We start from the raw sequence: 10206 nt of genomic DNA on the forward strand, positions 1-10206 counted from the left end.
ATTGATACATAATTTAAGGTACTTGCATGTGATACATTCTTGCCATATTAAGAAATTAACTGGTTAATTAACTCAAACTCTAGATCAAAATTTGAAACCCTAGTCTTTTGCCGTTTGTTTTCTCACCTCTATCTTATTTGATTTGATTATTTATTTAATTTCGTGAGTAGTGATTAAAACACACTTTGAGTTCAACTTTTGTTATTTTTGTTAGAGTAAATAAAGTAGAAAATTAACTCGTTCCTATGAGTTTGACCTTGAAGGACTCCTGATAATTTATTACTATGATCAATCATGTGTGCCTGTAGGAATTCTTCGATTTGGAACTAAGTAGAAAACCAGAAACAACCAGGCTTCTTTAATATTTCAAACAAACAACCCAAAGCAAAAAAAAAAACTTAGAAAACAAATCTTTTGCTGAATAACAAATTAAAAGAAATCATAACAAAAGAAGAGAAAGCCAAACAATTCTGAAAAAAGTAGGATGAATATTTTCAACCTATTTGACAAATCAACCAATTGAAAAACATTCAAACTATGACTTTTTGCAAAAGAAATAACAATATTTTATAGAAACGATTTCAGTTTATCACATAAATCAATCACAAATTTTGTAGGAACTAAAATTTTTTGCATTTAAAATCACAAAAGTGAAAAGGGAAAACCAACTTAGAAACCCGAAATATGCACAATTGATGAACCCTGAATCCCAAAAGTAATGACGAAAGAGACGCAATCAAAAGCCCGAAGATAACTAATTTTAGAGCACAATTAGAAGCTAGTGTTCACGTGAACCTTTATTGCTTTTTAGGTTAGGTCTCGAAAAGTTCGGACGTGCATGAGTGGAAACCCTTGGCATCCGCAGCAATGGCGGCTGGTGGCTCATCCACGGCGGCGCTTCCGACCTTGGCGGATGGAACTCCCTGCTCACTAAGTGCGGCAAAATCCTTTGCACAATTGTTCTCTTAGCCTGCCGAATCGCCAATACAGGTGAAGACAGCAACAAGGTATAAAGGTGAGGCGGCTGTTATCTTCTCCAAAGCAGAGGTTGATAAACTAGCAACTCCTTTTCGCTGGGCTCTGGTGGGGAAATTCTCGCACGGACGTCCTAGCCTAGAAGGGATTCGCAAGTTCTTCTCCACACTAAATTTGAAGGATCAAGTCTCCGTTGGGCTCCTGGACTATCGTCATGTTCTTCTCAAGTGTTCCACTGAACAGGATTTCAATCGTATTTGGACTCGTGGGATGTGGCAACTTGGGAAGTATCCGATGCGAGTTTTCCGTTGGACTAGGGACTTCCATGTGATGAAGGAGTCAGCTTTGGCTCCTGTTTGGGCATCTCTGCCGGCCCTCCCCATTCATTACTTTGACAAACATTCGCTATTCTCCATATTAGCTCCAGTTAGAAAGCCGCTATTCCTGGATTCGGCAACCGCAGCGGGCACGAGACCGAGTGTAGCGCGGGTTTGCGTAGAGGTAGACCTGCTGAAACCGATTTGCTCCAGGGTGTGGGTGGCTGTTGAAGGAGAGCTAGGCTTTTGGCAAAACATAGTGCTTGAGGATACACCCAAATATTGCAGTGCCTGTTGGAGATTGGGGCATTTGGTGGAGGAGTGTAAGAAGGATGGTGCTGGGGTCATGCACAAGGGTAAGCAAACTCTTGTACAGCAGCAGGAAGCTGCAGATGCAGCCGAGGTGGCCAGGGAAATACCTGCGGGTGCAGCGAAGCCTGGGGGGATTGGGGGGCAGTCCCCGTGACGGAAACGATCCCAGCTATGCTGACCGAAGCTCAGCCTCCCACCCCTGCTAGTGGATGTCCAAGCCCAGAATCAGCAGCTGCGGCAGCGGAGTTGGTGAGCAGGGAGGACGCGCTGACACCCCCTAATCGTAGCCAGCATGGTTGTGGGGTTGCTGATGTGCATTTGGTGTGGCTGGAGTCGAGTGGGCAAGGTGATGGCACACCAGAAAGGGTGGTTCGTCCTACATCTCAGGTTGCAAGCGTGGGAACCTCGTCTGAGGTGGTGGAGGCTGGAGCAGAGAGGGCAGCAGGTTATCTGTCTCCGCAACCCAACATTTCTCCCCAGCAGGGGAGTAGGCAAGATGATGGCGCACCTGAACGGGATCGTCCCACAGCTTTGTGTGCAAGGGAGGGAGTCACGGCTGAAGCTGGGGAGAATTTCATGGCAGAAGGGCAAAGTGCGGATGATCAGATTCCAATGGCAGCAGGCAACCTATCCCCGCGACCCAACATTTGTTATGTGGAGCTGCGTATTTCTCCCTTGAAAGAGCTTAATGTTGATCAGTCAAGGGAATTGGAGACATCTCGCAAACAAGAAAAACCAAAGGGAATACGGGCGCTATTTCCATCCGACAGGGCAGCTGCGTTCCACCTCAACATCTTCCACAGACGTATACCAGGTTCTTTCCCATGATTAACAGCATTTTTTGGAATATTAAGGGAGTTTCCAAAGCTCCCAATTTGAGACGTTTGAAAAATCTTATTCGGTTACATAATGTTCAGTTGGTGGCTATTTGTGAACCGAAACTTGATGTTGCTAAAATTGAATGCATACGTTTAAAGTTGTCGTTTGATGTTGTAGTTGTAAATTCGTCGGCAGATATCTGGGTCTTTTATAATTTTCCCTTAGTATGCTCTATAGCTGGGAATTCTCAACAATATATCTCCCTTGCTGTCCATCATCCGTGGCTACCTCGCTCCTTGCTGTTTTCTTTTGTACATGCCAAATGTACATTGGAAGAACGCCGGGAGTTGTGGCAAGCACTTTTGGTTGACAAACCATGTGACCAGTCATGGTGTATTTGTAGGGATTTCAATGTGATCATATCCCCTAACGAAAAAAAGGAGGTCGGCCTTTTTGTAGCTCTGAGGGGTTGGAGCTTATGACCTTCATGGAGGAGGCCGAAGTTTTTGATGTGGGTTTTTCTTGCTCGAGTTTCACTTGGTGCAACAATCGCCAAGGCAGGGCTTGGATCTGGAAGCGATTGGATAGGCTATTGGTTAATGGAGAGTGTTCTGAATTACCGTCAGTCGTGTCGGTCACTCATTTGGCTAGACACCCATCCGATCATGCTCCGCTGAAAGTCTCTTACACTTCACGTACAGATGATAAGCCTCATGCGTTCCGTTTCCTAAATGTGTGGACATCTAGAGCATCTTTACTTGATGTTATTCGAAACACTTGGCAACAGGAGTGTCACGGTTCCCCATTGAGGGTCTTATGCTCCAAGCTGCTTGCTGCAAGGAGAGCTATCCAAGAGTGGAATAAGAACTCGTTTGGGAATATTTTTGCTGCGTCTCGTGAAGCAGAGGCTTCGGTGACTAGGGCGGAAGCAAGGTTGGACAATGAGCCATCGGAGGATGCCCAGGTGGAGCTTAATCGAGCACAAGCACAGCTTAACCATGCGTTGTCAGTGGAGGAACAATTTTGGAAGCAAAAGGCCCGGGTTAAGTGGCTCCGGCATGGTGATCGTAACTCTAAGTTCTTCCATGCCGCCCTAAGGCAGAGAAGGTTGCAAGGGGTAATTCATCGTATTAAGGATATGAATGGCATATGAGTGGAGGCGGAGGAAGACATATCGCGTGAAGCGGTACGCTACTTTTCTGACTTATTTTCTACACCGACGGAATCCTCGTCAGAATTATTGCACATGATCCCTGTCAGCATCACGGCAGAGGAGAACAGTAGCTTAGAGGCTGATCCGTCTATGGAGGAGGTGAAAAGGACTATTTTTGTAATGGACGGTGACAGTGCAGCTGGCCCGGATGGCTTCACGGGTAAGTTTTTTACTTTTGCTTGGGAGGTGATTGGTCAGGATGTATATAATGTGTGAGAACCCAGATTTACCCTAATTTGTTCTAGGGTTTTTCCCCTTAAATTTCATGTTTTCTGCATTTCTGGCCTAGGAATATTTTCTTGGTGGATTTTATGAGCAATTATAGTTTTAAGATGATTTTTCTAGTATTGGTGAATTTTTAGAAAATTAAGAATATATATTGGACGTGGGACCCACGAGTGCGATAAGTTCGGGAAAATTCGGCCAATAAGGTTAAGTTTCGGATACTGTGAAAAATTTATCGGGTGTTAAGAGATAAGTAGTGTGTGTGAAGTGATTGATGTGAGAGAGAAAAGAATGATAAGAATGCATTTAATGAGGTGACAAGTGTCATCTTCTCATTGGTTGGACTTTAAGAAACACTATTCCCATTTTTGACTTTTGAGCAAAATTAGTTAATATCTCCAAAAAATTCACAAAATTCACCATTTTTCTTCTCATTGTGGCCGAACCTCTCTCTTGCAAGGAGGAAGAAAGTTCTTCAACATTTCAAGCTTCCAACTTGTCCAATCCACCAAATCAAGTGTTTGACTTAGTTTTTACTCCATACAATCTTTCCTTCTAGTGATAGTAAGTGTATTAGTGAAGTTTGTTTGAAGCTCTAAGGTGGCCAACACCTCTCTACATCTCTTGATACTTGGTAAGTGATGCTTGAACCTCTACTACACCTAATGATGGTTATATTATGCTTAGAAGTGGCTTGAGTGTTGGAATATATGATTTATTTCTTGGTTTGGCTTGATTTGGTGAAGTTTTCCATTTTATGAGGAATTTTCTGGTTTCATATGATTTTGATGTTGTGCACTAGTATGATGGTTGGTAATAAGGGGCTTTGGCTCTAGTAGGTGTGAATTTTTGTGAAATGCAATCAATTTTGGATTTGGAATGAAATGTGAGAAGTTAGGGTTCATAAACCCCTAATCTGTCCGAAATTTTAGGTCATAGATAGAGGCCGAATTGGACTTTACTTAAAACATGAAAGTTGTAGGTATTGATGAGTATGAAGTGCCTGAAAAATTTCAGGGCATTTGGAGTAGTATAGAGTGAGTTATGCCGTTTTTACTGTTGCTGTTTTTGGTGAACAGAATGTCCGAACTGCGATAGTAATTGCCTGTTTTGACTGGATTTGGTTTGGATTTTGAAGTTGGTGTCTTCTGATGAAATGTAGCTGGATATCTTAGCTAGCTTATGCCTTTGGAATTTCGGCATTTGGACATGTATAGCCTGAGTTGTGTTCATTACAGTTTTGTGTGTTTTGCAAACCTGTTTTGGTAATGCTGGTTTAGTATTTGGCGTATTTGACCTAGTTGTGCTAGGATCTGGACTGAGTGGCCTTCTACATTGTTGTAGCCCTGTTTCATAGCTTCGAAACGGTGGGTTTTACACCCCCAACCGATAATTGTAGTGAGAGTTGTGCCATTACCGCATTATGACGTCAAAACCGGTTTTCTTATCAAGGCCTACATTAAAGCCTTTCTTAATTTCTGGTTTGCTATCATGCTTGTATATGGTTGTAAAACCCTAATAGGGTTATGATTGACAACGACGGGTTAGGCGTTTCATTCAGGGTTTGAACGTCGAGATCCAAAAAGACCTCGCGGCGGCTCAAATCACCACGTTTAGCGAGGCAATGGAAAAAGCCCAACAAGTTGAGAGTGCACGGCTGCAGGTCCGAAACTTCCAGGCTAAGAAGCGTGGTTTTCCTGGGAGTACATCTGGACAAGGTGAGAAGAGCACTCCCTCTAAGTTTGGAAGAGGATCGGGTGGTGGTCGACACTCTGGTTCAGGCAGAGGGACTCCATTTAGGGGTGGTCAAGCTGGGCGAGGACAAAGAGGAAACGCTCAGAGTGGCTCGGCTTCGGCACCTCGAGGTCCCTGTGGGCACTGTGGGAAAGCAAACCACACTGAGGATAATTGCTGGAGGAAACAGGGGAAATGTTTGCGGTGTGGAAGTGCGGACCATCAATTGGCTACTTGTCCGGTCCTAAAACAAGACGGAAAGGGAAGTCAACTACCGCCGAGGACCAATACCGGACCAGCCAAGGGAGACGGATCCAAACCTAAGGTGCCAGCTAGGGTATACTCCTTAGAGCCCCATCAGGTCCCAGAGTCTTCCGAGGTGGTGGAAGGTACGATCCCTATTTTCCACCGCTTTGCCAAAGTTTTAATTGATCCTGGTGCCACTCATTCGTTTGTTAACCCTGATTTCATGTGTGGCATCGATATAAAACCTGCTAGCTTACCATATGACTTAGAAGTTAGTACACCTACGGGGAATCAACGGTTGGTGACTAGTATGATTTATAAGGATTGCGATATATGGGTAGGAGAGAGGAGATTTTTAGGAGACCTGATTAGTTTGTCTATTAAGGGGTACGATGTGATTCTGGGCATGGACTGGTTAGCCAAATATAACGCCCAACTGGATTGTAAATCGAAAATAGTAGAATTTCGCATTCCTGGTGAGGCAACCCTAAGGTTGGATATAAGGGGTAGGTTAGCCTCATCTGCTCTAATTTCGGGCATTCGAGCTAGGAAATTGATAAGTCGTGGGGCGCAAGAATTTTTGGCCTTTTTGATTAACACCCCTATGGATAAGTTGAAAGTGGAGGACGTGGTTGTAGTGAGGGAATTTCCGGATGTATTTCCTGATGAGTTAGTAGCCTTACCTCCGGAAAGGGAGATAGAATTCCGAATAGATCTTTTACCTGGAACCGCACCTATCTCAAAAACCCCTTACCGGATGGCGCCTGCGGAACTTAAGGAGCTTAAGTTGCAATTGCAAGACCTTTTGGAGCGGGGATTCATTCACGAGAGTGAGTCTCCTTGGAGAGCTCCTGTTCTGTTTGTGAAGAAAAAGGATGGAACGTTGAGGATGTGTATTGACTATAGGGGGCTGAACAACGTTACGATTAAGAATAAATATCCACTGCCCCACATTGATGAGTTGTTCGACCAGCTGCAACGAGCAGTGGTCTTCTCCAAGTTGGACCTCCGGCAGGGATACTATCAATTGTTGATTAAGAAGGAGGATATTCCGAAAACTGCCTTTAATTCGAGATACGGGCATTACGAGTTCGCCGTTATGCCCTTTGGACTGACCAATGCTCCCGCCGCCTTCATGGACCTAATGCATAGGGTTTTCAAACCCTATCTAGACCGATTTGTCATGGTGTTCATTGACGACATTTTGGTCTACTCTAAGACACGTGAGGAGCATGAGGAGCATTTGAGAATGGTATTGCAGACATTGAGGGAACATCAACTGTACGCCAAGTTTAGTAAATGCGAGTTCTGGTTGGAGAAAGTAGCATTTTTGGGTCACGTGATCTCCCACGAAGGTATTTCGGTGGACCCGACGAAGGTTGAGGCCGTGACGAATTGGAAGAGGCCAGAAACCCCCACAGAAATTCGTAGCTTTCTAGGGCTAGCTGGGTACTACCGACGGTTTATTAAGGATTTTTCTAAACTGGCAGGACCTTTAACTGACTTGACAAAGAAGCATGGCCAGTTTATCTGGAACGGCCGATGCGAAACAAGTTTTCAGGAATTAAAGAAAAGATTGACCATGGCTCCAGTACTGGTCTTGCCAAATGGAGTGGACGGGTTTGCAGTATATGCGGATGCGTCGCGAGAAGGACTGGGGTGCGTTTTGATGCAGAACCGGAATGTGATTGCTTTCGCCTCTAGAAAATTGAAGCTTCACGAGCAAAACTACCCGAATCATGATCTAGAATTAGCCGCAGTGGTGTTTGCTCTGAAAAAGTGGAGGCATTACCTATACGGGGTGACTTTCGAAGTGTATTCGGATCACAAGAGTCTTAGATACCTTTGCTCTCAGAAGGAACTGAACATGAGACAACGAAGGTGGATGGAATTCCTGGAAGACTACGACTGTACGATCAATTACCATCCGGGAAAGGCGAATGTGGTAGCAGATGCCTTGAGTCGTAAGGTGCAAGTAGCAGAACTAATGATTAAGGAGTGGGATTTGCTAGAATCCGTGTGCGAGTGGAAACCCTGTCTTGGGAGTCATAAGGTGATATTTAGCAATGTAAGGGTGACCTCCACTCTACTGGAACGTATAATAGAGGCGCAAGGCGAGGATTTGATGGTACAGAAATGGAGAGAGAAAGTGGATAAGAGAGAAACAACGGATTTCAATTTGAATCCTGAAGGCATTTTGAAGTATCGAAACCGAATAGTGGTACCAAAGGAGGAGTCGTTAAAAATGGAGATTTTGGAGGAAGCTCATCGGTCCAAGTATACAATCCATCCGGGCAGCAGCAAGATGTATCAAGACCTGAAAGGGACTTATTGGTGGGACAATATGAAGAAGGAAATTGCTCAATATGTACAAAAGTGTCTCATTTGTCAACAAGTGAAAGCGGAACATCAGAAACCATCGGGTTTATTGCAACCCTTGGAGATACCCGAGTGGAAGTGGGAAAACATCACGATGGAATTCGTTTCAGGTTTACCGAGGACGCAAAGAGGACACGATGCCGTTTGGGTGATCGTTGATCGATTAACCAAGTCGGCCCATTTCTTGCCGGTGAACATGAAGTATTCAATGGACAAGTTGGCTCGACTGTACATGGATGAGGTTGTGAGACTACACGGTGTTCCTGTGAGCATCGTCTCTGATCGGGATCCACGGTTTGTATCTCGGTTTTGGCAGAAGTTTCAAGAAACCTTGGGGACTAAACTGAATTTGAGCACGACTTATCATCCTCAGACGGATGGACAGTCAGAGCGGACGATTCAAACTCTCGAAGACATGTTACGAACGTGCATTCTGGACTTTGGAGGCAACTGGGGTAAGCACATGACCTTAGTAGAGTTTGCGTACAACAACAGCTTCCATTCGTCGATTCAAATGGCTCCGTATGAAGCCCTATACGGACGCAAATGCCGCTCGCCGATTTACTGGGATGAAGTTGGCGAAAGGAAAGCTTTAGACCCGGCAACTATTCCATGGATGGAAGAGGCTCAAGAGAAGGTCAAATTGATAAGGCAACGGATCCAAACCGCTCAAAGTCGCCAAAAGAGCTACGCGGATAATCGAAGAAAAGATTTGAAATTTGAAGTTGGAGACCATGTGTTTCTCAAAAACACACCTTTACGAAGTCTTACAACGGGCAAAGAAAAGAAACTTCAACCGCGGTACGTCGGACCCTACAAGATCCTACAAAGAGTAGGAGCGGTCGCGTATCGATTGGAACTGCCATCCAGTCTCTCTCGAATCCATGATGTATTTCACGTCTCGATGCTAAAGAAGTATCATCCAGACCCATCCCATGTATTGCAACCGGAGGAGATTGAAGTGGACGAATCGCTGGCCTATGAAGAGAAACCGGTCCAAGTGCTCGATCGAAAAGTCAAAGAGCTTAGAAACAAGCGGATTCCGCTAGTGAAGGTGCTATGGAGAAACCACGGAATTGAGGAAGCCACCTGGGAGATGGAAGAGGAAATGCGAAAGAACTACCCAAACCTTTTCGGGAACTAAGGTGAGAAATTTCGAGGACGAAATTTTTTAAGGGGGGGAGAGTGTGAGAACCCAGATTTACCCTAATTTGTTCTAGGGTTTTTCCCCTTAAATTTCATGTTTTCTGCATTTTCTGGCCTAGGAATATTTTCTTGGTGGATTTTATGAGCAATTATAGTTTTAAGATGATTTTTCTAGTATTGGTGAATTTTTAGAAAATTAAGAATATATATTGGACGTGGGACCCACGAGTGCGATAAGTTCGGGAAAATTCGGCCAATAAGGTTAAGTTTCGGATACTGTGAAAAATTTATCGGGTGTTAAGAGATAAGTAGTGTGTGTGAAGTGATTGATGTGAGAGAGAAAAGAATGATAAGAATGCATTTAATGAGGTGACAAGTGTCATCTTCTCATTGGTTGGACTTTAAGAAACACTATTCACATTTTTGACTTTTGAGCAAAATTAGTTAATATCTCCAAAAAATTCACAAAATTCACCATTTTTCTTCTCATTGTGGCCGAACCTCTCTCTTGCAAGGAGGAAGAAAGTTCTTCAACATTTCAAGCTTCCAACTTGTCCAATCCACCAAATCAAGTGTTTAACTTAGTTTTTACTCCATACAATCTTTCCTTCTAGTGATAGTAAGTGTATTAGTGAAGTTTGTTTGAAGCTCTAAGGTGGCCAACACCTCTCTACATCTCTTGATACTTGGTAAGTGATGCTTGAACCTCTACTACACCTAATGATGGTTATATTATGCTTAGAAGTGGCTTGAGTGTTGGAATATATGATTTATTTCTTGGTTTGGCTTGATTTGGTGAAGTTTTCCATTTTATGAGGAATTTTCTGGTTTCATATGATT

At 43.9% G+C, this 10206-nt stretch overlaps 2 protein-coding genes across 2 annotated transcripts; both read left to right on the forward strand.

Annotated features, from left to right (window-relative positions):
• Nucleotides 1-867: 867 nt before the first annotated feature.
• LOC140038405 (uncharacterized) lies at nucleotides 868-1758 on the forward strand. Its single transcript, XM_072083752.1, has 2 exons — nucleotides 868-939; nucleotides 991-1758. Exons 1-2 carry the CDS (start codon nucleotides 868-870, stop codon nucleotides 1756-1758), a joined length of 840 nt encoding a protein of 279 aa, XP_071939853.1.
• A 1152-nt stretch (nucleotides 1759-2910) lies between these two features.
• LOC140038406 (uncharacterized) lies at nucleotides 2911-3576 on the forward strand. The gene has a single exon (XM_072083753.1). It carries the CDS (start codon nucleotides 2911-2913, stop codon nucleotides 3574-3576), a length of 666 nt encoding a protein of 221 aa, XP_071939854.1.
• The last annotated feature ends 6630 nt before the right edge of the window (nucleotides 3577-10206 follow it).

The sequence above is a fragment of the Coffea arabica genome, chromosome 3e, assembly GCF_036785885.1.
Source record: "Coffea arabica cultivar ET-39 chromosome 3e, Coffea Arabica ET-39 HiFi, whole genome shotgun sequence".
Lineage (NCBI taxonomy): Eukaryota > Viridiplantae > Streptophyta > Magnoliopsida > Gentianales > Rubiaceae > Coffea > Coffea arabica.

Coding starts and splice junctions, on each gene's coding strand:
- LOC140038405 (XM_072083752.1), top strand. CDS start 868: ATGGCGGCTGGTGGCTCATCCACGGCGGCGCTTCCGACCTTGGCGGAT. Junction 940..990: donor CTCCCTGCTCACTAAGTGCG/GCAAAATCCTTT, acceptor TCGCCAATACAG/GTGAAGACAGCAACAAGGTA.
- LOC140038406 (XM_072083753.1), top strand. CDS start 2,911: ATGGAGGAGGCCGAAGTTTTTGATGTGGGTTTTTCTTGCTCGAGTTTC.